Source organism: Columba livia, chromosome 20 (genome assembly GCF_036013475.1).
Source record: "Columba livia isolate bColLiv1 breed racing homer chromosome 20, bColLiv1.pat.W.v2, whole genome shotgun sequence".
NCBI classification, from domain to species: Eukaryota; Metazoa; Chordata; class Aves; order Columbiformes; family Columbidae; genus Columba; species Columba livia.
Genome location: NC_088621.1, coordinates 5,547,220 through 5,574,077, shown reverse-complemented (window position 1 = coordinate 5,574,077; position 26,858 = coordinate 5,547,220). Strand labels below are relative to the sequence as shown.

General features: G+C 54.0%; 6 protein-coding genes across 6 annotated transcripts; 3 read left to right on the top strand and 3 right to left on the bottom strand.

The window, feature by feature from the left end:
• The first annotated feature begins 5,304 nt into the window (after nucleotides 1-5,304).
• LOC102083777 (C-C motif chemokine 4) lies at nucleotides 5,305-6,579 on the top strand. The gene is made up of 3 exons (XM_005501979.3): nucleotides 5,305-5,460; nucleotides 5,657-5,771; nucleotides 6,038-6,579. The coding sequence occupies exons 1-3, from the start codon at nucleotides 5,388-5,390 to the stop codon at nucleotides 6,141-6,143; spliced, it is 294 nt and encodes a 97-aa protein (XP_005502036.1). The 5' UTR covers nucleotides 5,305-5,387; the 3' UTR covers nucleotides 6,144-6,579.
• Nucleotides 6,580-7,111: 532 nt separating this feature from the next.
• Nucleotides 7,112-8,523, top strand: LOC102083958 (C-C motif chemokine 7). The gene is made up of 3 exons (XM_005501980.3): nucleotides 7,112-7,479; nucleotides 7,755-7,872; nucleotides 8,265-8,523. The coding sequence occupies exons 1-3, from the start codon at nucleotides 7,407-7,409 to the stop codon at nucleotides 8,362-8,364; spliced, it is 291 nt and encodes a 96-aa protein (XP_005502037.1). The 5' UTR covers nucleotides 7,112-7,406; the 3' UTR covers nucleotides 8,365-8,523.
• A 1,081-nt stretch (nucleotides 8,524-9,604) lies between these two features.
• On the top strand, nucleotides 9,605-10,811 carry LOC102084147 (C-C motif chemokine 3). Its single transcript, XM_005501981.3, has 3 exons — nucleotides 9,605-9,835; nucleotides 10,157-10,265; nucleotides 10,426-10,811. The coding sequence occupies exons 1-3, from the start codon at nucleotides 9,673-9,675 to the stop codon at nucleotides 10,517-10,519; spliced, it is 366 nt and encodes a 121-aa protein (XP_005502038.3). The 5' UTR covers nucleotides 9,605-9,672; the 3' UTR covers nucleotides 10,520-10,811.
• Nucleotides 10,812-11,062: 251 nt separating this feature from the next.
• On the bottom strand, nucleotides 11,063-13,676 carry LOC102090167 (PHD finger protein 7). The gene is made up of 9 exons (XM_005502103.3): nucleotides 13,377-13,676; nucleotides 13,102-13,193; nucleotides 12,910-13,011; nucleotides 12,495-12,619; nucleotides 12,256-12,418; nucleotides 12,031-12,137; nucleotides 11,803-11,913; nucleotides 11,481-11,599; nucleotides 11,063-11,346 (listed from the first exon to the last, which is right to left on the bottom strand). The coding sequence occupies exons 1-9, from the start codon at nucleotides 13,486-13,488 to the stop codon at nucleotides 11,174-11,176; spliced, it is 1,104 nt and encodes a 367-aa protein (XP_005502160.2). The 5' UTR covers nucleotides 13,489-13,676; the 3' UTR covers nucleotides 11,063-11,173.
• Nucleotides 13,677-14,403: 727 nt separating this feature from the next.
• LOC102090344 (PHD finger protein 7) lies at nucleotides 14,404-17,087 on the bottom strand. Its single transcript, XM_005502104.3, has 8 exons — nucleotides 16,483-17,087; nucleotides 16,227-16,318; nucleotides 16,030-16,131; nucleotides 15,606-15,730; nucleotides 15,367-15,529; nucleotides 15,144-15,250; nucleotides 14,902-15,015; nucleotides 14,404-14,705 (listed from the first exon to the last, which is right to left on the bottom strand). Exons 1-8 carry the CDS (start codon nucleotides 16,943-16,945, stop codon nucleotides 14,558-14,560), a joined length of 1,314 nt encoding a protein of 437 aa, XP_005502161.3. The 5' UTR covers nucleotides 16,946-17,087; the 3' UTR covers nucleotides 14,404-14,557.
• A 33-nt stretch (nucleotides 17,088-17,120) lies between these two features.
• Nucleotides 17,121-19,392, bottom strand: LOC102084337 (C-C motif chemokine 3-like). The gene is made up of 4 exons (XM_013366857.3): nucleotides 19,250-19,392; nucleotides 17,950-18,134; nucleotides 17,691-17,799; nucleotides 17,121-17,520 (listed from the first exon to the last, which is right to left on the bottom strand). The coding sequence occupies exons 2-4, from the start codon at nucleotides 18,110-18,112 to the stop codon at nucleotides 17,427-17,429; spliced, it is 366 nt and encodes a 121-aa protein (XP_013222311.3). The 5' UTR covers nucleotides 18,113-18,134; nucleotides 19,250-19,392; the 3' UTR covers nucleotides 17,121-17,426.
• Between the last annotated feature and the right edge of the window lie 7,466 nt (nucleotides 19,393-26,858).

Below are 26,858 nucleotides of genomic sequence, written 5' to 3'. Positions count from 1 at the left end.
GGGGGCAGGCAGAGGGTGTCACAGGCAGCAGAACAAGGGGAGGATTTCAGGTCTGGAGGAGGGTGAGCATGGACCAAAAGTTGGATGGACTCAGGCAGGGTGAGAAGTTGTCTCCAATGTCCCCCCCCAGGGCAGCTCCTGTGCCCTGGGCCCGCAGAGCACCCCAGGCTGATCAGCCCCCAGCAGCACTGTGCTCCCCAAAAGCTGCCCCCAGCTCAGCCCTGTGCATCCCCTGGGAAAGCTCAGATCCTGACCCACTCTCTACAGAATCTCCCCAGCTCCATTTGCTGCCTTCAGCGGCCAATTCATTGGAATATGGGGGGACCCATGGTGCTGGTGGGCAAAGATACACTTTTTGGAGTATCCTGGATCTCCAAAAAGACTTTGTTTGCAGATTCTAGTTGGAAGGCTGTCTCAGAGGTACAGCACCTGGGTCATGCACAAGTTATACCTCCCCTCTCCCACCCAGAGCAGACCCTTTCCTTTCAGTGGGCTACTTCCCTCTTTTGGGGATGCCCTGTGACCCCCACTGCCTCCACGGGCAAGCCCAAGCCCACAGAGCGGGGCTGAAGCACACACGGATGATAGATCCCTTTGCTCTTAATCTCTTTCTATCTGCTAATTAAATATTGATGGTAGTTAAATATTCATAGAACATTTTGGCTCAGAGTTTTTATCTGTCTTCAGGCATATGCGAGGTCTTTGATGTGTTATTTTTCTGGTCACCCAACATCCCAGAAGCCTCCAGACTTGTCAACACTCTTTTGAGGGTTTCCCCCCCGCCCCTTTACACATGTGGCTGGTAGAGGGTTTCGATTCTTTCATTTCCAGCTTCTTTTCACCCTTTCCTATTTTTCCCCAGCATGGAGCAGCTCATCTCCCCCCAAGGGCTGCTGGCCCTGGGCGACCTGCTCTCCATCCCTTGTACACGAACTGACACCGCAGAAAGAGAGCGGACAGCCAGTGTCAGCAATGGTGGTGTCGTGGGACGTGGGGATGGGGCTGATCCTCCTCCACCTTCCCCCTCCTGGCTGCCAGGTTTCTCTGCAGATGGTTCCCATGGGACCGGCGGTGTCTGAGAGCCTCGTGGTGTCTGCAAAGAAGGACCCGAGGCCGTGGCACTGGCTGAGACCTGCTGATCTTGGTGCATCTCCATCAGTCGGAACAAGTCCTGGTGTGGGGGGCACAGCCAGGACCCAGGAGCAGCCGGGCAAGACCCCAGGCTGGGGACCCCAAGGTGATGGAGCACCATGGCCAGCCAGGCCATGCGGTGGGACAGCACCAGTAGCCGTTCCTTGGACAGCACTGACATCTTGTGCCAAGCCGAGGAAAAACAGCAGCCACGGCTTGGAGGGATACAGAAACCTCTCTGCTGACTTTGCACCCCAAGCCCCAAATCCTCCTCTCCCCATTGCTGCAGCGTGGCAGAGCCAGGGCACCCATCCTTTGGGGCCAAAGGGTTCCCGTGGGCTGGCACCTCGCCCGGGAAACAGTTGTAAAAGCATATTAGGGAAATTTCCAGCAATGACTCTCACCACGAGGAAAGGGCAGTTGTGCCAGGGCTGCTGCACGGCCACACCGGTCCTGGCTCCCCCAGCTCTGAGTGGTGCTGGGGAAAGATGCTGAAGAAAAGTACCCCGGGGTGGTCACAAGGGAAATGAATTCGTCTTCTGCTGAGTGTCTTTTCCTTCCTGGGCAGGTGGTTTCAGAAAATAAGTGTGAACACTAACAGTCGCTAACACCACAAAAGCAGATCGTGGCTGCTGATAGCTGCAGCCTGGGGGAAAACACCACAGGGATTCATGGTCAGGTAGCAGGGGAATTCAGGGTGGTGCAGCAGAGCCCCCCACACCCTGGTGATGCGGAGCCCCGTTGCTCGTCACCACCTCCCTGCATCCTGCCAGCACTGTCCAGCCTTGTGCCTGCAGAAAATCCAGAGAGCCCACCAAGTCCCTAGTGTGATTTTTTTAAGTTATTTGTGACCCCAGCTCCTGGGCGCAGAGGATTTTATGAGCATCTCACTTGTCTTTTGAGGTTTCTTCTTTTTGTTCTATCATAAAATGCTGCTTCTTTCAGGTTGCTGGGAAATCATGAGGTGTGTGCAAGCTGCAGAAATCAGGGTGCAGATAATGCTTCGGGTTTATTTTCAGTATTAAACTCCAGGGTTTCAAAGGCCAAGCTTGGGGAGTGGGGAGGGGGAAGAGATCACTCAACTCGAGCATCCCAGCCCTGATCATAATCTCAAGCAGGGGGAGTTTGGTATGAAATCAGCTTTTCAACCAGGGCCGGTCCTCATGCGGAGGCAGCCAGGATGCTGGGGGCCAAAAGACACGGGAAATGAGTCAGGCAGCAGACAGCGGGGACTCCATGGACGGGGGAAAGTTCAGCCCAGGACAGCTGAGAGAGGAGAAATGCTGGGGGATGAGCCGCCTGAATGGTACAACACGGGTACCACAAAGCCCCCTTGCCCCTGTTGATGCAGGAGGGACCATCATCCCCATGGAAAGCTTTTTGCCTTTGGGATCAGCTCTGCCATGGGCACTCTGATCCACTCAGCCATTGTTTGGGGTTGAAAACCTTTCCCTTTGGGGATGCTTTCCCTGTTCTGGGGCCAGAAGGATGTAGGGTGATACACTCCACTGCCCAGCACCGGCAGCCAGGAAAGGGGGGCTGCCCCAGCACAGCCCTCAGCCAGGAGCACAGGCTCCAAACAAACAAACAAACAAAAACCTGCTAACAAACTCTGCTGCTTTTGGGGGAAGGTGACGCCATCTGTGCAGGAGCCAGTGGGGCTTCCCAGGGGCATGAGTGGCTCTGGGGACTATGAGCCACCTCTTCCTGTGGACAGGCGAGGGTGGACCCACCTCAATATAAACCATCTCCACAAGCAGGTGGGAAAGTCCCAGGTGGCCGGGGCCCAGCAAGTACCTTAAAAAAGGAAATAGCACCTGTGGGATGTACATTTAGTGGTTATCTCACCATCAGCCCCAGCAGGGTAATGGAAAAGCTGATCTGACCAAGACGGAGATTTAAAAGGGAGAAGAATAACTCAAATCCTTTATAGAAAACAGACCTGACCTGGTAAAGCTGCTTTGATTACATTCATGACTTTGGCTGCCCCAGCTGCAGCAGCCGGCCCGTCCTGAGGGCACTGCACTTAGATCTTCCTCCCCCAGGGTTATCGATCAGCTGAAACGAGGAAAAGCACCACAGCATCAATAAAGCATCTGCAAACATGGCTGGTAAAGCGACCCTCACCCAGGGACAGGCAGCATTTCCAGGAGGGTTGTGTTGCTGAGGAGGTGCCCATCCTGCAGCAGCTCATCTCTCCAGCAGCCCCAGCAATGCAGAGCCCAGTGGGACAAGGCTGGGGCTGGTTCTGAGCATGGAGGGTGATTAAGCATCGACTCATTCCTAGCCGAGGCAATGGTTTCCCCAGGAGCTGCTTGCACTTTCTGTTCAGGGATGCAGCAAAGCTGTGGAGAGCAATGCCCAGGTGGGGCCAGTGGGATGGGAACAGCCTTGTTCCCCCTCAGCAGTGGGAGATTTGGAGCCCCTACCAATTTTTTGGAGAGGACAATGGGAGCTCAGCCCCAGCAGTGTCCTCAGTGCCTCTACCAACATGCCAGATTTGCCACCTTCCCCTGCTCTTCTTGGCAGCAAAAGCAGGATCTGTCCCATATATTTTGCAGACACCCACACCTCCCACGCCTCCTGCGGGGCTCAGCCCTTCTCCCCAACCCGGGTCTCAGGATGAAGGAATGCTGCAGGTGCTGGGAACATCATCCCAGGAATTTCCCAGCCTGACCTATGCCAGCATTTAGCACATGAGTCATTAAAAGGAGCCTTTCCAAGTCCAATGAATCCTCCTTTGTTTTCCTGTGATTCTGTTTCACTTTCTTATTGCAGGAAACATTTTTTGCCCTTAGGAGGACACATTTAGCCCAGCTGGAGCACAAATTCCTCAGTGCACGGAGGTAAAAAGGGGAATAAGATGGAATGGATGGATCTGGGAAGGGAAAGGTGAGGCAGGGAGCTGCACTGGACCAGGACCAGAGTCATCTGCTTTCCTCCACTCTGTGTTGTCTTTCTAAGGAGAGATTAAATGGGCATTTGGGTGATGGTGGGAAGGTGCTCTGCTCCACCAACCAGGCACGGAAACATGGACCCCCTCTTGTCTGCACCTGTCTGCCCTGGGGCATCACCCAGCCCCACTTGCGGCACCCCTCTATTATCTCACATGTGCATCCCCCAAAAAATTGAGGCTGATTTCTGGGAAATGGCTTTGGAGAGAGTAAATGGAGGGACATGGCCCCTTTTCCCATAGGGGCAGGTCCCTGCCTGGACCAGCACCCCATGCTCTCCCCAGCCGGGTCTCCATGGCAGCCCAGGGTGGCAAAAACACCGACAGGGTGTCATTGGTGTCCCCAGCCCCACACTGCGGGACGTGGCTGTCCACACAGCCAAGCTGGTGGGGATGCACGTCTGCATCTCCTCCCTGCTTCCCACCAGCTGCAGGAAGCTGGGACATGTCCTGGGATTTGCCAGGGGTGGAGGTGGGGGGAAAGGGGTTTTTTTGGACAGCTGTGGTCAAGCAAAATCCACTGGAGAAACCCCAAACTGGCCTCTGCCTTTCCCAGCTCAGCACAGCCAAGAACATGAGCTACTGCTTTGGCACTGGGAGGGGGGAACAGGAGCCACCTGGAGCCTTCTCCTGGCCCTGATGGCCTCAAAAGCCCCCAAAACCAACACAGTCCCATGTACATGCCTGGTGCAACCAAACAGAAGCTGTTTCTCTATGGCTTTTTAGGTGTGAGGTGGGTATTTGGCCATTTGTCTCCTCAGCTGGGATGCGAAACTTTGTGGTACAGGGGGAGGACATGGACCATCAGGTGTGCCTGCAGCTGCTGGGGACCCTGCGGGGTGCTGAGCCCGGCCCTGGTCCTGTCCAAGGGAGATGCCCAGACACTCTAGCCCACCCTGGGGCTCCTGTCAGGGGGTGTGCAACCTGCCCAGGGGACAAGGGTACAGAGCCAAACTTGGGAGCAAGCCAGCCAGCAAATCTAACACTGGAGGCAGAAGCTTGGGAAAAGTTCCAAGCCCATGGGGAGCCAAAAGCACAGCCTGGGAGCAGGTTTTTCCCTTCCCAGGACTGTGCTGAGGGGGGTTGATATTGCTCACCCTGTGTGCTTTGGGACATGGCAGGAAACCAAGTCACTGCAGGAGAAAAAGCCATGGCAGGGGGCCAGGTCCTCCCCGTCTACACAACCCCTGGCCCGGAGGGACATCAGCCCTGCTGCTCCCCTATAAAAGCCGCCTGGCAGCCCTGACCCCGGCAGACCACAGCTCTGCCCCGGCGCCACAGAGCAGCCCTCCTGCAGCCCAGCATGGCGAAGGCAGCCGGGGTGGTCTATGCTCTCCTCCTCCTCGCCGCACTGTGCTGCCAGAGCCTGGCCCAGAGTGAGCACTGCACTGCTGTCTGCTCTGTCCCTGTAGCTGAGGGACAGGGACAGCCCCCAGGGCCCTGGGGATGGGTTTGCTTCATGCATGGGGTGCAAGGGGGGCTCCCCGCAAAGAGTCACCGCGGCCACCGTGGGAGGGCTGTGATGGGAGGTGGGGAGCTGTGGGTTAAGCTGAGCTGGCGCTGTGCCCCCAGGAGCCCCGGCCGTGCCGGACAAGTGCTGCTTCAACTTCCAGACAAGAAGGATCAAGAGAGACAACGTTGTCAGCTGCTACGTCACCAGCCCCGAGTGCCCGCACCAGGCTGTGATGTGAGTACCCTAAACCCAGCCCTGGGGATAGAACCATGGAATCACAGAATAGTTTGGGTTGGAAGGGACCTCCAAAGCTCATCTAGTGCAACTACCCTGCAATGAGCAGGGACATCTTCAACTAAAGACCCTCGAGACCCTCCCAGACCCTGTGCCTGGTTTTGTTGGGTCCAATCCTGATCCTCTGTGTCTCTGAGGCCCTTGGAAACTCAGTACCGGGGTCCCCATAACACCACCCTGCTAACCCCATCTTGTCTCTGCCCCAGCTTCAGGGTGAAGAGCGGGAAGGAAATCTGCGCCCAGGCAAGCAGGCCCTGGGTGAAGAGGTACCAGCAGAGCTTCCAAGTCAGCTCCTTCTCCATCCCCAGCTAGTGGGGCGGCTGGAGGCAGCACAGGGAGTCCCCTGTACAGGGGACAGGACACCATGAAGGTGACCCCTTTGCTGAGCCGGCTGCTGGGACATCACATTTGGATACAGAAGCTTGTTGGGGACATCCTCCCCATCACACTGCTATGACCCTCACCACATCTCTGAAGGCTAAGGGCCTTTACCATCCCCAGCATCCCACCAGGATGTGGTGTGCTGGCCCCACAGGACACTGGGGTCCAGACCCACTGCCAGCCCCACACTCTCAGCCCTGCCTTGGCACATAGGCAGCTGCCCGTACCCCTTGCAGGCAGCAGCAGCGTGTCAGTGAGGCTGTGCCCGCCTGCCTGGCAGCAGCAGAGGGGTTAAGGGGGAGCAATTCCATGGTTATTTTTTGTACAACACGCTGAACAGAATTAAACATGATCTCACGCATGCAAACATCTGTCTGTGCAAGTGTCTTGGGAGTAGGCAGATCCTGCTGTTGGCTCTCCTACCCAGATGTTAAACCACAGCTGTAAGTGCTGGGGTCTGTAAGGAGCTGAGAGGAGCCAAAGCCCCAGAGGAGGGGGCTTCTCATGCTCCTCATCAGCCATCTCAACAAGAGGAGATCCCTGGCCAAAATTTGATCAGAGCTGCCCCTCAGGGATGCCTGGTCAGGCCCTACTGACAGCCCATGCTTCCACGATGCCACAAGATGTGATGGGCACAGCCACTGTTATAGGCACCACGGTGGGCACAGCCACCACGATGGGCACAGCCACCACGATGGACAGCCAGCAAAGGGTCTCAGGGTCGGCTGGGATGAGCCTGGTCACTGCTGAGCCACTCACCCCTGTGCAAAATTGCAAGAGAGACATCGCAGCTGAGCTGACAATGGGTGGGTTTTGAAGATAAACTCTGGGCTTTGGCAAGCGTGAGCATCATCCTGTGTGGTTTGCCAGCGGCAAAACCCAACCCAAAATAGACTGCCGGCCACAGCGCATCACCAGCAATGCAGAGCTGCCGGCTGCTCGCCACAGTTTCCAGCAGCCCTTGGGTACCGCAGGGGCTGGAGTGGCCAGGAGGAGGAATTTCCATTCACTGGTTGCCCTTTATCAATATCTCTGGTTGGTTCTTTCCCTGGGGAGAGTCCAGAGCTGTCATGGAAAGCCTGGTCGGGGGATATATCACACTGAGCTGCAGGGAGGAGAGGCAGGTAGCTCTCGGCGGCCACGAGTCAGCAAGAGCTGCCAGCTGCTGGTTGCTGACCGAGCCCTGGGTTGGACATGAAGTTCTTCTCCTTGGCCCTGCTCACCCTGCTGCTGGTGGATCTCTGGATTGGAAGCCAGGGTGCCTCCTGTGAGTACCAACACTGAGACTTTCCCCACCATGACCCTGATGCTGTCGCTGGCTCCCACACTGAGGGGGTTGTATGGGGTCAGGAAGGGGGATGAGAGCTTCAACTCCTGCTTCTGCCATGGGTTTGGGGGCCTGAGGGCATCACCAGCTGCCCAAGCACAGAGCTGCCCTGGTCTTGTTCAAAACAAGCAAAAATCGTCTTGGGGAGGGCTTTGAAGCACCTGCACCCCTCATGCCAGGCATGGACACCACCAACCTCTCTTGCCTCCTCCCAGTCCGCAGCCACTACAGCACATGCTGCTACAAGGAGATGTTCATCCAGCAGAAAATCCCAGCTTTCCTCATCAGGAGCTACCAGAAGACACCTTCCCACTGCTCCCGCAAGGCTGTGCGGTGAGTACCCCCAAGCCCCCACCCAGCCTTCCTCCCTGGCATCCCTCTCCTCACCCTCGCTTGCCTACCTTCCCTACTTGTTGCTCTGCCTTCAGGGATCCCCCAGAACAAGCTGCCTCCAAAGGGTGCCCATGGGTGGGGGTGCCCCGCCCTGGCTCTTCACATGCACCTCCCTCCTCACTGCTTCATCCCTAATAGCCCCAAAAGCGCCTGTTTCAGCTGCCAGGCAGAAAAACAGGAAGGAAGCCAGAGGTTTCAGAGGCTGCTAAAAGTCAGCACTTTTTTGGGATGTGGGACACGATGCTGTGGGCATTCCTAAGCTGAGGGGGGAAGCCTAAGGCATGGCCAGATCCTGCACCCTCCCAACTAACACAGCCCCTCTCTCCCCCAAGTGTGGAGCTGCTGAAGGGGAAGAAGTTCTGTGTGGACCCGGAGGAGAGCTGGTTCCAGCAGTACCAGCGGCAGAAAGAGTCACCCAGTGCCTCCACATGAAGCTACCTTCCCATTAAGCTTTATTTATTTGCATCCCATAATTACCTTTATGTTTCCATCTTGTTAAGCTATGGACCCGGCTCCATCCCCTCCCCTGCTGTCACCTCCTCTACACTACTGTACATCCCTTGATGGGTTTAATAAAATGCTATGTTCTGACCTGTTGCTGGAGTGAGTTGATGTAAATCCTGTGGGAGAAAACAGGGGTTTCATCAGGGTGTGCATCCCAGGAATAGTCCAGGAGCCCCTGGGAGGGCAGGGAAACCCAAAGGGCCAAGGCTGATGCTTCCCAGCTCCTCTTCAAGATGAAGCAGCGCCTGCCCAGGCTGCCTGCCTGGTGGGATGAAGATTGATGCAGGGAAAAAGGCAGGCAGAGGCTGGCAATGGGAGAAAAGTTGTGTTTGGGGGACACCTGGGGCTTGGTTTGTTTTTTCCCAGATGGGTCAAGGGGTTGAATAGGGGCAGCTGCAGAAGGAGAGGTGGTTGGAGGTTTAGCACTGTCCTTCAGCCTCAGCCAGACCCCTGGGGATAGGCACCCATGGGGGTGACCTTGTTTGTGCTGGGGTGGTCCAGGTCCCCCAGGATCACTTCATCACATGGAACATACTCCTGTAGCCCCTACAACCCATCCACTCACCACAGCAGCAATGGGGAGGGCAAATGAAGGAAATTGGACCATACTGAGCATGTCACTCATGTCAATAATTTCCTTAAAGACAAGAAAAAATAGAAAAATCAGATACTTTGTGCACGTTACCAGCAAGCACAGGGAACCTGGAGCATCCTTCATCCCCCTGATTCCCATCAGGGCTCCAGCTACAGTGCTCCAGAGCTAATTCTGTAACCCTGCTGTAATGGTGGAGCAGGGTGAGAAGTGGTATTTGTGGCAAAACCGGGGATAAGCTGGGATTTGACTCCACAGCCCCCTGACACAGTGATGCTGCTGGGGCTGTAGCCAAGCAAATCCCTGCCTGGAGCTCATGCTGTTGCTCCACGGCCACCAGTTGGGATTGTAGTTGGAGCTCTGGCCATGAGGCTTCATGCCCCAACCTGGGTCATGGCCAGTGGGGTACTTGCAGCAACAGCAGGGTAAGTGTCATGGGGACTTGGGGTCGGACCAGTCCCCGCCGGGCACCCAAATGGAATCTGAAAGTTGCAGCCCCATGGCTGGCGCTTCCTCTTCTGCAGTTTCCTTCCCCAGCTCAGCAAAACTGGCTGCTCCTGACATAGTTTTCCCGGTATGATGCACTCATTTTTCCTTTCCTTGAAATCCTGTGCCCGCCCAGCGTACAGGGATAAAAGGAGGAGATGGCACAGGGTCCGGAGCATCGTGCGGAGAAGAGCCCTGCAGCCCTCAGCTCCTGCCCCGCTCGCAGATCCCTCGGCCCCCGCAGCACCATGAAGGTCCTCGCAGCCGCCCTGGTCGCTCTCCTGCTCATGGCTACCTGCTCCCCGTCCCAGGCCCATCTCGGTGAGTCCGGTGTCTCAGCATCCTCCCCGGCACACAGTGTGCCATCACTCCATGTCAGCTGCTGGGCAGCTGCAGAACCCCATCCCCATCAGCATGGACCCCATGGCTGGTGGGGCGGGAGCTGGGAGCAGGAGACCACCCCAATGCTGGGACTCAGGCTTGGGGACACAGGTGTCCTGGGGGCCAGTGCCAGGGAATATGACACAAAGGGGAAAGGGAGAAGGCAAATCCCTGGGGAACCCCAAGCAGAAGTGGGGCCAGAGGCTGTGCTGTAGCCTGGGGTCTCACTGGGTCTGTCTGTCTGTCTGTCTGCCCTCACAGATGGCGTCCCCACCACCTGCTGCTTCAGCTACCAGCAACGCCCCGTCCCGCGGAGCCTCATCGCCTCCATCTACACCACCAGCAGCAGCTGCACCCAGCCAGGGGTGATGTGAGTACCCAGTGCTGCCAGGGGATCAGGGGCAATGGTCGGGGTGGTGGCCCAGAGGGGGACGGGAACAAAGCCAGGGACACCTGGGGTGCTGCAGCAGGACACAGCGTGGGCACCTGCTGCCCAGACAAGCATGCCAATGCAGGTTTTCTCTTGACAGCCTGGTCACCAAGAAGAAGAGGGAACTGTGCGCGGACCCCCGGGCGCCCTGGGTGCAGGCGCATTTGAAACACTTCCAGAGCCTGGAGAACTGACCCTTCCCCGCTGTCCACACCGTGTCCCCAGTGCCGCCACCGCAGGGCCCAGCTACCAGCCCCTGTCACGCAAGAGAGTACTTGAACTGCAGCCTTCTTCAAGGGGAAATTTATTCTATTTAACTTATTTAAGGTCAACTAAATATTTTTTGCTAAGAAAAGTGAAAATATAAATGTAATTTATACTATATTAAAATAATAATTTAAAACAAAGTTATTTAAACTATATCAATGTGCCTGTTAATGAAGAGAGAGGAGTTTTGATGCCTAAATAAAATGGTTTTGCTATCAACCCCTTTGAGTGTCTCTGAAGTCTCTGCTGGAGCTCTGACATGGGAGAAGGGACCCACGGGGATCTCCTTGCCCTCCCCATGCCCTGGGCTCACTGGTCTTCTCTGAGCAGGGTGAAGTCAGCCCCACGGCAGCTACTGTGGTGCTCCCTGCTCCCCAGCCCGGGTTCAGCTCCAGTGCCAGCCAGCACATCCCCACAGGGGGACAGCAGCATCTCCCTGGGATTGCCACTGCCAGCTCTTATTTGGGACCAGGCCTGGCAGCACCCGCAATGCCCACAGGAGGATCAGAGCCGCCGTGGAGGCTCTTGCCTTGCAGTGCTCAAGCACATCAGCAAACCTACCTGTGAAGCTCCAACTTTTATTAGGGAGAATCTGCAGGTTTCTGGGACACAGGTTGGGAGGGGAGTTGGTCATCAGGGTGTCCTTCAGGGATCCTGGCCTCCTCTTCCTCAGTCGAAGTGCCAGGAGCCGGGGTGCTATGCGACGGTCCCTGCACCGGCAGGCTGGATTCTGGGCTGGCAGCAGTGAGGAACACTGTAAGGGACAGGGAGATGATGCGCACAAGCCCATGCCACAGTCTCTCCCTCTCTGGATCACAACGCTACATCTGTCCCTAGGTCCCAGATGGCTGTGGTGGCCCTGGGGACCCTGGTGGCTGCACCCCTCACCAGTGTGCAGGTCTCTGCAGTCGCTGCACTCCCAGGAGTCGTCTTCTTCCCCCATGGCAGAGCAGTGCTGGTGGGTCCCATGGGAGCCACAGGAGCTGCAGAGCAGAAGTCTCCAAGGCCTGGGGATGCAATGGAACCCAGTGTCAACAAAGGTCCCCAAGCTGTGGGATGCCAGCCCTGGTGCTGTGCTGAGCCCCCTCCACGCTCCTCATCCTGGCAGCCCAGCTCGGCATCTCAGGGAAGCCCCAGCCCTGCCCAAAGGAAAAGACAAATTCATCGTCTCCTCACTAGGGCTGTGGAGACTGGGACCAGTTGCACTCACCCCATGTTCTCTACCTGCTCCCGTCCTGCTGGGCACAGGCACTGGCCAGCATCGCAGGAGCTGTGCCTCAGGTAATGATCGTCAAAGGTCCCATCCTCCCAGGCAGCATCCCTGTGGGAGCAGGGGAGGGATCAGCCCCGGGTGGGGACACCCCAATAGCACCCAGCGATGCAGGAGATCAGCCAGAGCATCACAGAAGAGAGAGAGGCAAGAGAGGAGGGCACTGGCCTGTTGGGGATGTTGATGCCGAGGCGAAACATCTCCTCCTGGAAGGTCACCATGTCCTGGCAGAGCGGGCAGCGGAAATAGTGCAGGGCAGAGCGCAGTGCCTGGCCCTGGGGCAGAACCAGCATCACCATCAGCAGCTGGGGGGTTTCATTCATACTCCCAAAGCTGAGTGACAGGGTGACCACAGGGATGATCACATCAGGGGCTGGGGACAGTGATACATACCTGGATGCAGCGGCGATGGAACCAGGCGCTGACACAGGCAGGACAGACCAGGGTGTCATAGCCGGGCCGACCCGCCACTGCCTCCTGGCAGATGAGGCAGCAGGTCTGGTCCTGCTGCACCGCCCGCACCCGCTGCACCGGCCGGTGCTTCCAGCAGAAGGACCTGTGGGACCCAAGGGACAGTTCAGCCCCAGCCCTGCTCTGCCCCTGCCCCAGCCCTGTGGGGCGGCTGCACTCACTTGAACTCCCCAAAGAACTGGGAGACGCAGCCCCGCTCGCTGCCGCAGGGGAAGTGGAACGTTCGGGGGCAGCGCCGGCCCCGGCAGGTGACCGAGGCTCCCGGCAGCCGGCAGATGCAGCATCTCTGGGGACAGCACAGAGGTGGATGGTGTCATGGCCACACACCCCAGGGAACCCCGTTTGCCCTGATCCAGCACAGCCCTGCCACATTTCGGTGGGTTGCCTAGCTGGTGACAGCAGGCCACTGATAAAGCTGCCTCCCCTCCTCAAATCCCCAGTTTCTGTAGAAGTGTTCCTTTTTGATCAAGGAAGATCTGAATGTTGCTTGCAGCAACTCTGTAGCGTTGCTGGACTTGGAGGTGCCAGACAAGGTACATGGAGACCGGGGTGGGGACACGTGTCCCCCAGCCTCACCTTCTGTGCCACCTGCTTCAGCTTCTGCTGGATGTCAGAGAAGAGGAAGCCATAGAAGCCCTCGTCATCAGCCCCTCTCTGCTCCAGCCCGCTGGAGTGGTACTGCAGGAGGGGAAAAGGGTGACATGCCAGAGGCAGGGCTAGGGACAGGGAGATGTTGGTGACAGGGGTTGTCAAGCCCCAGGGACTCACCAGGCAGTTCTCATGGACACAGAGCCCATCCTGACGGCACAGCCGCCCAACCACATCAGGATCGCAGTCTGCCCGTTGGCACAGCCTGCACACTGCCAGGAGACAGCAGCATCGTCACCCTCAGCACCATGGTGGGGTGCTGGTGGGGGTAACACTGGCAGGATGAAGGGGTGGGGGTGGGAGCCATTTCCCATGGCATGAGGGTCTCTGCACACGCAGTCGGACACTGGTGAAAATCCCCTCTGGGAGGTGCCCGGGGGATGCTCTGTGCTCACCTTCATTCTCGGAAACCTGACGCTTCCTTTTGCACGGGGTGGGCGCACAGGAGGGTCCTGCCTGCTCGTCTGGCAGCACCGCAGGACACTGCACAGGGGGGAACTGCGGCATCCTGCAGCACCACGATGTCAGCTCTATCACCTCAAGCGGCTGCAGCAAAGGAGATGGCTGGCCGTGGGGATGTCAGTGCTGTCACAGACTGTCCTGATCCTCCAGAACGTGTGGCAATCATGCCGCTGAGCGGGGGACAGTTGCATGGAGCATTCCAGGGTGTTTGTGTGCTGTACAGAGGTACAATCACAACACGGCACTGCATGTGCAGAGCCGGGTCACAATGGTCCCCACCCCAGTCATCTCCCTTCCTGCATCTGTGAGCTGGGGACAGGTGCAGGGCTGGGATCTGGGGAAGGAGGGAGTGTGGCATGGGCTTGTGATGCTCATCATCTCCCTGTCCCTTGCAGTGACACCCGTTCGAGCCAGCCCAGACTCCAGACCCATGGCCAGAGGGGATTGCAGTCAGTTGCTTATGATCATTTTGTGTGAAAAGTTTGGTGCACATCTAAGCAAATACTCCCTGTTCACCATGAGAAATTCTCAAATATTGCAATTGATAGTGACATTTTATACTACTAAGGCTATATTCTCACCATAAGTTTTCAAGTGCATTAACATATTATATAGATAATATTAATTTAGCACTTAAACTAGATCCAGGACAGCTGACTCAAGTTTGCCAAAAGGAGTATTCTGTAACACGAACATCACTCTTGGTATTTAAGAAGGAAGTTGCAGGGAACAGCTCTCATTCCTCATGGACACTGTCCCTGCGGGGTCCTGCTCCTGTTCCTGCTCCCAGGCCCCAGTTCGCATGACTTCCCTATGCAGTGCTGTTCACAGCCGCATCTTTACTGGACTAACCACGCTCAAGTGTCCATCTCTGACGTTCATTGACAGGAGTATGCATTCTAGTGGCCAACTAATGCTTTGCATCATTATTCTTTTATTGTTATTTGATTAAATCTGCTTCTTTTTGAAACCATGAGTCTGTCCTTCTCTTACCCTTCCTTCCCCCCAGAGTCGGTGAGAGAGAAACTGTTTTGTTGTTTAGTCGCAGGCCCAGAGCTAAATGGCAACATGGGTGCTGAGCGAGCAGCTGCGTGGTCCGGGTTGCCGGCTGGGGTTAAAGCACGACACAGCTCCAGCCCCAGCTGGTGCGCGGGTCTCTGCAGTCGATGCACTCCCAGGAGTCGTCATCTTCCCCCATGGCAGAGCAGCGCTGGTGGGTCCCACGGGAGCCACAGGAGCTGCAGAGCAGAAGTCTCCAGGGCCTGGGGGAGCAACGGGACCCCGTGTTATCAAAAGTCCCTGAGTTATGGGCTGCCAGCCCTAGGGCTGAGATGGTAACATACACCCTGTGCTGTGCCTGGCTTGGCATCCCAGGGAAGCTCCAGCACTGCCCAAAGGAAAAGATGAAGGCATCATCTCTTTGCTGGGGCTGTAAGGACCGGGGCCAGCTGCACTCACCCCTTCTTCTCTACCTGCTCCCGTCCCGCTGGGCACAGGCACTGGCTGGCGTCACAGGAGCTGTGCCGCAGGTAATGGTCGTCAAAGGTCCCGTCCTCCTCCCAAGCAGCATCTCTGTGGGAGCAGGGGAGGGATCAGCCCCAGGGGCAGGGTGTGAAACCACACCAGCATCTAGGGATGCAGGAGGGGATCAGCCAAAACATGGCAGTGGGAGGCAGGGAGATAGGTAGAAAGGCACCAACCTGTTGGGGATTTTGATGCCCAGGCGAAACATCTCCTCCTGGAAGGTCACCATGTCCTGGCAGAGCGGGCAGCGGAAATGGTGCAGGGCAGAGCGCAGCGCCTGGCCCTGGGGCAGACCCAGCATCACCATCAGCAGCTGGGAGGTCTCTTTCATCCCCTCGCAACTGGGTGACTAGGTGATGACAGTTGATGGCATCAGGGACTGGGGACTATGCCACCTACCTGGATGCAGCGGCGATGGAACCAGGCGCTGACACAGGCAGGACAGACCAGTGTGTCATAGCCGGGCCGACCCGCCACTGCCTCCTGGCAGATGAGGCAGCAGGTCTGGTCCTGCTGCACCGCCCGCACCCGCTGCACCGGCCGGTGCTTCCAGCAGAAGGACCTGCGGGACCCAGGGGACAGTTCAGCCCCAGCCCTGCTCTGCCCCTGCCCCAGCCCTGTGGGGCGGCTGCACTCACTTGAACTCCCCAAAGAACTGGGAGACGCAGCCCCGCTCGCTGCCGCAGGGGAAGTGGAACGTTCGGGGGCAGCGCCGGCCCCGGCAGGTGACCGAGGCTCCCGGCAGCTGGCAGATGCAGCATCTCTGGGGACAGCACAGAGGTGGATGGTGTCATGGCCACACACCCCAGGGAACTCTGCCCTCATTCAGCAGAGCCCTGCCACTGTGTTTTGGTGGGACATCTGATTGTGGCACCAGGCCACTGATAAAGCCTCCTCCCCTCTCCAAATCCCAACTTTCTGCAGAAATGTCCGTTTATGATCAAGGAAGATCTGGGGTTTTCTTGCAGGCGACTGCCAGAGCATCCCTAGAGGGTTTCTGGCCTTTGAGGTGCCAGACAAGGGACATGGAGATCATGGTGTGGACACACATCCCAGCCTCACCTTCTGTGCCACCTGCTTCAGCTTCTCTTGGATGTCAGAGAAGAGGAAGCCATAGAAGCCTTCATCATCAGCCCCTCTCTGCTCCAGCCCACTAGCATGGTACTGCAGGAGGGGAAAAGGGTGACATGCTGGGGGCTGCCAGGTGCGTAGGGCTGGGAACCAAGGGTTGTTGGTGACAAGGAGTTTCAAGCCCTCACCAGGCAGTTCTCATGGACACAGAGCCCATCCTGATGGCACAGCTCCCCAACCACATCAGGGTCACAGTTTCTTCGGCGGCACAGCCCACACACTGCCGGGGACAACAGCACCATCATCCCCAGCACCATGGTAAGGTGTCACTGAGGGTAACACCAGGATTGGGGAGGGGCAAGAGCAATTTCCCACCGTGCAGGGGCCTCTCTTCAACAGACAAAATCCCCTCTGGCAGGTGCACAGGGGATGCTCTGTGCTCACCTTCCTTCTTGGGGACCCGGCGCTTCCTTTTGCACAGGGTGGGTGCACAGGAGGGTCCTGCCTGCTCCTCCGTGGGACGCTGTGGGGGGGGCAAATTCAGCATCACGCGGTGCCACGAGGTCAGCTCTATCACAAGTGGCTGCAGCAAAGCAGTTGTCTGGCCATGGGGATGCAGGTGCAGTTGAACATCCCGATCTTCCAAAATCTGTGACAACCGTGTCACTGAGCAATGGGTAGTTGCATGGGGCTTTTTATTCAGCCCAGTGCGTTTGTGGTGTGACACTGCACCATATCTTGCTCCAGGCATTACCCCTATTGGCACCCCAATGCAGTGCTGTGGGTGGTGTTGCTGCTGTCCCCTGGCAGTGTGCAGCTGTTCTGATGGGCAAACTGTGACCCCGAGGCAGTTGGGTGGCTGTGATGTCAGGATGGGTTCTGAATCCATGAGAACTGACCCAAACATTCAGCTCACCATGGCTGCGGCTCCCAACTCTTTGGGGAGTTCAAGTGAGCACTGCAGGAGCTGCCACGGGGATGAATTTACCTTGCCAGACAGGAGCAGCGAGCCCAGCGTGTGAGGATCCCCGTGGGTCCCTTCTCCCATGTCAGGGTTCTAGTAAGGACTTCAGACACACCCAAAGGGTACACAAACACTTTATTTAGGCATCAAAACTCCTCTCTCTTCATTAACAGGCACATTGATATAGTTTAAATTACTTTAAGTTATTATTTTAATATAGTATAAATTACATTTTTTCACTTTTCTTAGCAAAAAATATTTAGTTGACCTTAAATAAGTTAAATAGAATAAATTTCCCCTTGAAGAAGGCTGCAGTTCAAGTAGTCTCTTGCGTGACAGGGGCTGATAGCTGAGCCCTCCAGGGGCAGCACTGGGGACACAGCAGGGACAGCAGTAAGGACAGGGCAGGTGCAGTGGGGAAGGGTCAGTTCTCCAGGCTCTGGAACTGTTTCAGATGCGCCTGCACCCAGGGAGCCTGGGGGTCCACGCACAGTTCCCTCTTCTTCTTGGTGACCAGGCTGCCAAGAGAAAACCCACATTAGGACGCTTGTCTGGACAGCAGGTGTCCCTGCCGGGTTCTGTTGCAGCACCCCAGTGTCCCCATCTTTGCCCTCATCCTCCTCCCCGTCACCCTTGGGGCATTGCCTCTGCCATCACCCCCAAGCCCCAAGCAGCACTGGGTACTCACATCACCCCCGGCTCGGTGCAGCTGCTGCTGGTGGTATAGATGGAGGCGATGAGGCTCCGCGGGACTGGGCGTTGCTGGTAGCTGAAGCAGCAGGCGGTGGGAACACCATCTGTGAGGGCAGACAGACAGACCCAATGAGACCCCAGGCTAGAACCACAGGGTCCCAGCTGATGGGGACAGGGCTCTGCAGCTGCCCAGCAGCTGACATGGAGTGATGGCACACCGTGTGCCGGGGAGGATGCTGAGACACCGGACTCACCGAGATGGGCCTGGGACGGGGAGCAGGTAGCCATGAGCAGGAGAGCGACCAGGGCGGCTGCGAGGACCTTCATGGTGCTGCGGGGGCCGAGGGATCTGCAAGCGGGGCAGGAGCTGAGGGCTGCAGGGCTCTTCTCCGCACGATGCTCCGGACCCTGTGCCATCTCCTCCTTTTATCCCTGTACGCTGGGCGGGCACAGGATTTCAAGGAAAGGAAAAATGAGTGCATCATACCGGGGAAATTATGTCAGGAGCAGCCAGTTTTGCTGAGCTGGGGAAGGAAACTGCAGAAGAGGAAGCGCCAGCCACAGGGCTGCAACTTTCAGATTCCATTTGGGTGCCCAGTGGGACTGGTCAGACCCCAAACCTCCATGACACACAGTTTTGCCTTAAACACCACTTCTCACCCTGCTCCACCATCACAGCAGGAACAGAGTTGTCTCCACAATGATGCTCTGCACATATACTCATCTGTACTCATCATACCAATTCTTGGTTGGACACTTAGGAAAGATCATGTAGGAACAAAATTGTGTTGAGCTCAAAGTCACTAGGCATTTCACATTTGTCCCTTTTTGCCAGCAATATGGTTAAAGACAGTATTCTCGTGCTGGAAAGGCTGCAGGGACATGGAGGCCTGGGGGCCCTGTAGGGACTGGGCTCCATTGATCTGCTCCAGGGCTGGAGCAGCGGGCTCAGGCTGTAGCCTGGCCTGCCAGCCTCCCCATCCCCTGCCTGAACAGGGGATTTACACCTCTGCAAAGATTTTAGTTTTGGCTGCAATCTGCAGCCTCTTTTCAGTCAAGTTGTTGTAATTACTGCTAGCCTGCTTCTTACCAAGCAGGATAATTTTGTCCAAAAAGCTCTCTCTACTGGCTTAGCCCCCCAAAAACCCACAAATGCACCCATGTCAGGAGATAAGGGCATTAAGAGTAGGAGCTGGAGGGAGGAGAGGACTCTGCTGGCACCCACTGGGATCAGCTCATTGCAGCCTTGCAGATTAAACCTGGAGGAGATCTCAGCGTGACAGAAAAGGGGCAGCATTTGCAATCCCAAAGGGTAATTCCCAAACACCCCCATGGGTGAACACCCAGAAATTAAGAGCTCTCGAAGTTTCTACTTCCTAATTTTTTCTCCCCCTTTTTTCTGGCCTTGCCCCGATGCTGCTTCTTGATGCCACAGAAGGCTGGATGTCCAGCTCTCAGCTCCCACACAAATGCTGGCTTCCCACCCTCCTCCTGACCCTTGCTCAGGCATGGCTCATTCCTGCTGCCCTGATTCAAGGGGAAAGTCCAACTCACCGAGATGCTGAGCAGTGGTCATGCCCATCCTCCCATCCCCACCACATGGTGGGGTGATGCTCCCCATATGCATGAAGGGATAAGCCCCACAGTGGCTGCAATGGTCTTTTGCCTTCCCATGTCAACAGGTCCCTGTCTGAAGGATGTATTGCTCCAAGCTAGACCTTGTTTGAGAGGAGGCAAGGGATTAGGAGAAAAGGTCAGGATTGTTTCTTTTAGAAAAGATGGAGCAGAGGAGAGAACAAGTGTAAAGTATCCCACTGGAGACTTCAAGAGGAGCTGGTCTGGCCTCAGGGCAGTGATAGGAACAGAAACAACCTCTCCAGCTCCCTTCTGCAACTGCCTGTGTTTCAGCTCCTTCTGTTTAAACTGCCATGCCTGAGGCTATGAATGAATAAGGCCAGGCAGGACAGGGCTCTGAGCAGCCTGATCTGGGTGAAGATGTCCCTGCTCATAGCAGGGGTTGGACCGGATGAGCTTTGAGGGTCCCTTCCAGCCCAAAATATTCTATGATTCTATGATCTGTGGGCACTGGCTATATCAGTAACCAGAGGAAAGTTGTTTGTCTGGTAGGAACCACAGAAAATCTCACAATTGCAAAGATTATTTCTGATGGAAATGGTGAAAATATTTCCTCTTTGCTGCAGAAGTGGTTGGCCAAACTTTCAGTTCTCCACTGAGATGAGAGCCGGATAGGACTTCTTACTGGATGCTGATGAAATACTTTCCACGCTAACTGGAACTGAGGATATTTCAATGAATTGCACAAAATTGCAGCTCAGCAAAAGTATATTATTTGTGTTTGAGCATGTTTAAGGAATTAAATATAAGGAACTGATGTAAAGGGAGAGTGAAGAAATTACTTATGGTTTTATTTTTCCTGCCACGGAAGATCTCTGTAAGCAGATGACTTTCTAATCCAGCAAAGGAACACACGAGAAATTCAAGGCAGGGGAAGGACGGGAGGAAACACAGTAGGCCAGAAAACCCAGCTTTACAAATATAAATGTGAAAAACAAAAGGAAGTAAAAGCCCGTTAGTTAGAAAGGGGAGCAAGTAACCAAAGATGCCACCTCTTTTTGTATTGTCTTTGCATAAAGAAAACAAGAGGTTGGGGTCGAGTACTCAACACAAAATTTAGGGCACATGGGCGAGAAAAGAGAACAAAAGTAAGGAAGAGGCAGATAAGGAAGGTATGATCAAACAAAAAGGCCCCAGATTGTGGCCATCTCTGGGTCACTGGTGATGAGCAGGACGAGCTCACAGGGAGTGGGAGAGGGACCAGAAAACCAGTGATTAGCAAACAGGACACTAGTCTTAAATTATCGGATGCTTTTGGCACTGTCTTGCATATGTCTCCTTAAGGAAAGGGAGCATTTTAAGTCTAAAACCCACATTTCCACCAGGGACTGTGAGCAGGGTTAAAAGAGCAGAGGGAGCATCATCCCTGACCTGAGGGCAGGACAGAGTCAAGACATGGTGACATGTGAAGAGCTGCACTTGGAGCGCAGCCAGAAGAAACAGGAGGGACAGTGTGTGGCCAGAGCAGCCCCCAGATCGGCTCAGTACCAGGGTAACTGGTGCTGGTGAGGAACTTGCCCCTTAGGGCCTCACATTTTAAGAAATAAGTGACAGAAGAGCTAGAAAGGAGCAGCAATAAGGCCCTGCATGCAAACAGGGCAGCCAGACAACATCACAGGATTTATTTAGACACAAAGACAAGGGATGATCTCAGTCATTATAAAGAGAGCAGCATCGCTTCTGATCCCCAAGCCTGCTAAGGAAAGCTGAGACAACTGCCTCGGTTACAGCAGACTTCAGGAAGCCTCCCCAGCTCTGCAGAGAGTTTTCCCTGAGGACAAATCCCTGGTAGAAACATCCCTCTGACCCTGAGTCAGGGCAGGGGGATGCTCTCTGCACCAGACGCGTGGGGCACTGGGCTTTGCGGGGCTAAAAGGACCACAGCAGCCCTTCTGCCTTCACCAGAAGGAAACCACAGGCCAAAAGAAATGAAGGAAACTGCCAACACCACAGTCTCAGGCAAGTGCAGAGAAAACCACGTGGCATTACACAACATCCATCTGGGAAGTGACACTCATCATTGATAAAAATTATGCAAAGGGATCCCGTGGCTAGAGGTTGCAAGGAACACACATCACCCTGCAGTGAGTTATCACTGACCCTTGCATGTATTGTTTTATGAAAGGAATTTAGTATTCCAAGTGGAATTCCTTAAACCCATCTCCACCAATATATTTTTGATTCAAATTTCTGAATGTCCCATTTCCCTCATAGAAACCCATGCTCTGCCCTGCACAAAGACCAACAACCTAGTACAGAGGTTTTTCTGTGGTCCTGGATCAAAGATAAACCTGTTCTCCCTACCAGCCTCAGTGACTTCTACACTAGACAGAAAGGAGAGAGAGCAGTAGGAGCAAAATAACCTCTCCCGAGGCAGGAGGCTGCAGCACACACACACATTACAGAAAAACACAAGGGGATTAGTAAAATAATTTGACACTGCAGGCACATGTGTCTGACACCCTCCAGGAACGCAGCACAGCTCTGCCAAACCACAGGGACACTTGGAGCTGGTTACCGTGTCTGAGAGCTTAGAGATTCCCCCAAGGGATGCATCTCACCAAGAGGTGGCTGCAGCCACAGCTTCTCTCACCCCCTCCCAGACTCCCCATATTGACCCCAAGTCCCCAGCCTCAAGCACCCTTCACTCCTCAAGGCAGAGACATTTCTTTAAACAAACCCAGGGAAGAGAAATGCTGCATAACAGAAGGAAGCATTTATGCGAGAAAGTACCACCATGCTTCACCCAAATGTGAATCCATCCCTCTGTAAGCAGCAGGATTCAGAGCACAAGGCACAGGGAAAGACCCAGGTCAGATGCTCACTTGCCAGCACATAGGCACCTTCTTTCCATGCTGTGCATGCACCTTTGCTCTGCCCTGGCTCCCCAAAAATGCACCCACAGCCCCTCTGCTCTCACACAGTTTTTGCCTCCATTCTGCTCCTTCTCTCTTCTGACTCATGCCTTGCACCTGCAGTCCCCGTCCCCATCCTCAAGCAGAGCAAAACCCCAGGTCTAATTCCCACTAGGGCTGGGTTTAGTTTTGGAAAGGGCACATGGACTCTGGCCTCCCAGATGTACCAACCTACAGCTCTTCTGTGCAACCGGACAGAACCAGGGGCTCCCGGCTGCTGCCTCTGCAGAGACCTGCACCCACCTGCGTGAACGCAGCGCCAGGATTTAAAACACAAGTCGTCTGCATGCAAGAAGCAATTTCAGTTTTGAGTTTGCAGGCACCAACTATCATTAACTCCTGCACCCAGACAGCAGATTGCATAAGCCCCATTTCCACAAAAACAGGCTAAAAATAAAAAGTTACCTAAACTTACAAAACTGGGGTTATGTCATAGCAATTGCTTCTTTCTTTTCCACTTTTTGCCCTTGATGAGACCTTCTAGCAGAGGGTTTCATATGTTAATTAATGCCTTGTGTCAAAATATTTCTCTAGTACACTCTCTTTAAATGGTTTTAGCCACATAGATGTCCCTTTCTTCTCCTGCATGAAAGGGTAAATAATCAATATTGAATGTTTCTTTTTAAGCTCCCTTCATCTATTTGCCCCACTCTTTTCAGCCTTTCATCTCCAAGTCGCTAAATGCTTTCATTACCTGGCTCAAAGTCTTCTGTGCCAGCTCTATCCCTCTCTGAGTCAAAGCAATCAGAGCTGAATGTGGTATTCGGAAATCATTCCCCTAGTTTCTAACAACAACATGATGGCATTTGGAGAATTAGTTTCTGTCCCATCCTTCACACACTCCAATATTCTGCTTAATCCTTGGACTTGCAGCTCCAAAAAACAACTTTAGAAAACAAGGAAATGTTAAGTCTCATTTTCTGAAGAAAATGGCATTTTGGGGACCTGAATGTCATTGAAGAGGAATGGAACAGACACTTCTAAGTCACATGAGCCAAATACTCAGGACCTAAATATCTTTAAAATCTGGCCACAAACTCAAGAACATGATCACAGGCCTTTTTCTTTCCTGAGTAACTGTAGTTCATTTGACCTTAGAAACAGAAATTAGTATTTCAAATGACTCCTGAGTACGTTTGCCAACAGTGAATGTCATCTGCTAGCACGTTGCTTCATCAACTAACTCTGTTAAGCCTCAGACTTCTCCAACACAGATTAATGTAAAGAATCTTGTATTTTGCAGACATATGCCTCCCACTGAACTCCCCTCTCCAGATCCTCAGGCATGGCACAACATGCAACATATTTGCAGTACATCACACAGTATGGTCCTGATGCAAAACCAACACCAACCTAACAGCTTCCTTTTATAAGTTCACAGATATTTGCGATAAAGAAATGCAGTAGATCTCACTCTTCTGGGCTTCAGTAAGACATTTGAAATGGTGCCACATAGTAAATTATTAGCTAAGCTGGAGAAGATGTGACTGGCATATGAAATGTAAAGTAAGTAAAGAGCTGCCTAAAAGGGCCATGGTAATTGCTTCAGCTGAAAGGGGACATGTCAGACCAAAGGGGCTTTACCAGTACAGTTCCTTGAGTTTCTGCCTCAAAAATTATTCTGCTTAACATTTGCATTAATGATCTTGGCACAAGAAAGCAGGAGAATGCAAAGGAAATTTGCTGATGAGACAAAACGAGATGCTATCATCAATCTAGAAGAGGCCAAGACATCACATGGAAAGATCATAATGACCTTGAGGACTGGAGTAATGGGGAAGGGATTTGATTCAGCAGCATGGACTGTGCAACTGTGCTCTTAGGGACAAGGGACAACAGTGGCAGCCATTCCAGATTGAGCAACTGTCAGCTGGAAGTGTCTGGGGCAGGAAAAGCACCATCTACAAATCACAGGACTGTGACAAGACCCCAGTGTTACATAACACAAGACAAGTCAAACACAAAGAGCTCGGGTTGAGGGGTTGGGAAAACGGGGGACTGGAGCTGTGTGAACACAAAGTCAACACCAGGGTGGGAAAGAGATGTAGTGGACGCTGCTGGTGTAAGGACACAAGGCTAGAAAGTGGCTGGGAATACAAATAGGTGGGAAATTAAGATTTCCCCGTGAAAGCAGTAAGTTTCTCATGCAGGTTTCTGACCCAAGCAGGGCAAATAAAAGCCACCACTCAAGATTATCTCAGTTCTGCTGCGCAACCCGCCTGCTGGAGAAGGTGACCAGATCAGAGGTGTGATCTTCCCTCTGAACTGGAACTGGTTTGTCTTTCCAAGGGCCTACTCACAGACATTTTAGGATCCTGTTTTAAAAGCCATCACTAACCACAATGTTGTTTTGGAATCAAGTGTTCTACAAGGCTGTACAAATGGCATCAGGCCGGGCAGACGGCAGCTGCTGCTCCTGTGTTCCCAGGACAAATGCTGGGTTCACTTCTTCCCCTCCAGGACTGGAGGTGGCTTCAGTGGCTGCAGGTTTTTGGTATGTGATTAACTGCTTCACTCTGAAAACCCTCTGGCCTGCTCAGCTCAACCATTGAGTCTAGAATCACTGAATAATAGCACTTCTTACAAATTTCCTCCAGAGAACCCTTTTAGGACACTCATCTCTAACAGCTCCTCTTTCCCTGGGCTGATGCAGAGGCTCTTGTGCATCCCCTGTCTCCTAAGCTGACCACTTGCTGTTTCTGCTCCCCAGAAGCAAATTTAGTTTTGCCATGGCAAACTTTAACTCTTTGTGGTCCCTGTATTTACTTTTCCCAGCTCTCCACCCTTGCTGCCACATCCCCCCGCACACAGACACCTACACTGCAGTACCTAACCACATCTAACCTCCTTTGGGGCCATCAGGAGTTTCTATTCCACTCTCATCGCCTCCTGCAGGTCCCTCAGAGCTTCCTGAGCTGCCTCTCTGCTGAGTCAAAAGATCTTTATAACACTATTTTAAATTTTCAGGCTTTTTCTATTGACTTCCTCTTTCTCTGGAATCTCCCTTTCAAATTTACTGCCACAAGACTATTTCTGGGGTCAGCCTGTATCCCTTTCCCCTTGCTCCTTTCAATCACGGGACACTGGACTGAGTCACACTGTAAGCAGGATTATTTAGTGATCCCTCCAGGTCTCTCACTTCTACTGTGTGTGTCCCCCCACCCCAGTCTATGACCCCAGCATCCCCCCACACCCACAGCCCAGCCACAAAGCTGTCTCTTTGGACAGTCTCTTCCACTTTTCAGCTGAAGGAGACTGATTTTTCTTACAGTGAATTCCCCAGTGAGAGCACAGAGGTTTATGGCCCAGCAGGTAATAAGCCATCACATCTTGGCTTTGCTTTTAGGACTCAGCCTGGAGTAACTGCTACCATTAGCCCTTTATTTGCCTTCTCAGAGATGGCCCCATCCTGCAGACTCCATGCCCTAGCCCTGCTGGGTGTAATTCAGCCTGACAAAGCCTTCTCCTCCCAAGAGAGGTATCCTCCTGATTCAGAGTGCTCTTAGGTGTGAAAACTTTCTACTCCAGCCTAAATGGCTCAGTGCAGTCCCAGAGCTGGGCTCCCCTCTGTGCCCAGAGCCCCTCCAAAAAGCTGACCCTGCTCCCCTTAAAATGCCCTGCAGGAAAATGGAAAGAGTGCAGAGAACCAGAAATAACACCACATCACTCAGTCTTGCACCCAAGCCTGACTTTTGCCCACAGACCAGTGTGAACACACTTGACCTGTGATTTTTGCCACCAAGGACTCATTGCAGCTGTCCCCATGCCGGGATCTTGTCCCCACTATACACCAAGAGCAGCAGGCTGGGAGCACATGTGACAACAGCACATCAGGGGTGCCAGCCTAGAGCCCCCCGACTCCTTAAGTTCAAGCAGAAATGCCAGGGATGCTCTGGGAAGGACACAAGAAGCTGTCAGATGCCTCCAGCAATAAAGAGCAGACATTGCTGGCACAGGGTGCACGAGGCCAGAGAGAAGTGAGGTGGCAAAACAGTGAGATGTGGGGAGAACAGCCAGTTTTCAAGGGAGAAGAGGAAGAAGTTTGGCTGTGCATAATTCTGCAAGAGCATTCCATGAAGGCAGGATGTGAACTCATCATGCTGCTGGTGACTGGACTGCTGAACAGCAGCAGCACATGGAGAAGAAGGTCAAGTTCAACAACTCAGAGGTCAGCCACACACACCGTTGTGCCTACTTTCTGGGACCAGGTTAACCTCACATCAAGGATGGGCAAATATGAGCTGCCTGGTCTTTAAGAGACATGTCCCTGGAGAGGATGGGCCCTCTCTAAGGACTAAATCACATTTTCTCACTCCCACAGCTCAGATCAGGAGCACTAAAACCAAGCAAGAACATGTGGTTTCCCATTTAAGGTTTTATGAGGGCAGGGAGAGCCCCTTGGGGTTAGAACAAGTGGGTTTTCAGCAAAACAGAGAAAAGGGAGAGTTATCTACTTCCACACAGAAAATGAACACTCACTGTGTCTCCCCAGGAACAGAATTCCTCACTCTCCAGTTGATCTACTAGCACTTCCTCACTGCTGCTATATTTTTTCTTCCATTTTTTGCTGTAGTATGGAGACTAGACCATCATATCCTATCCAGCATGAAAAC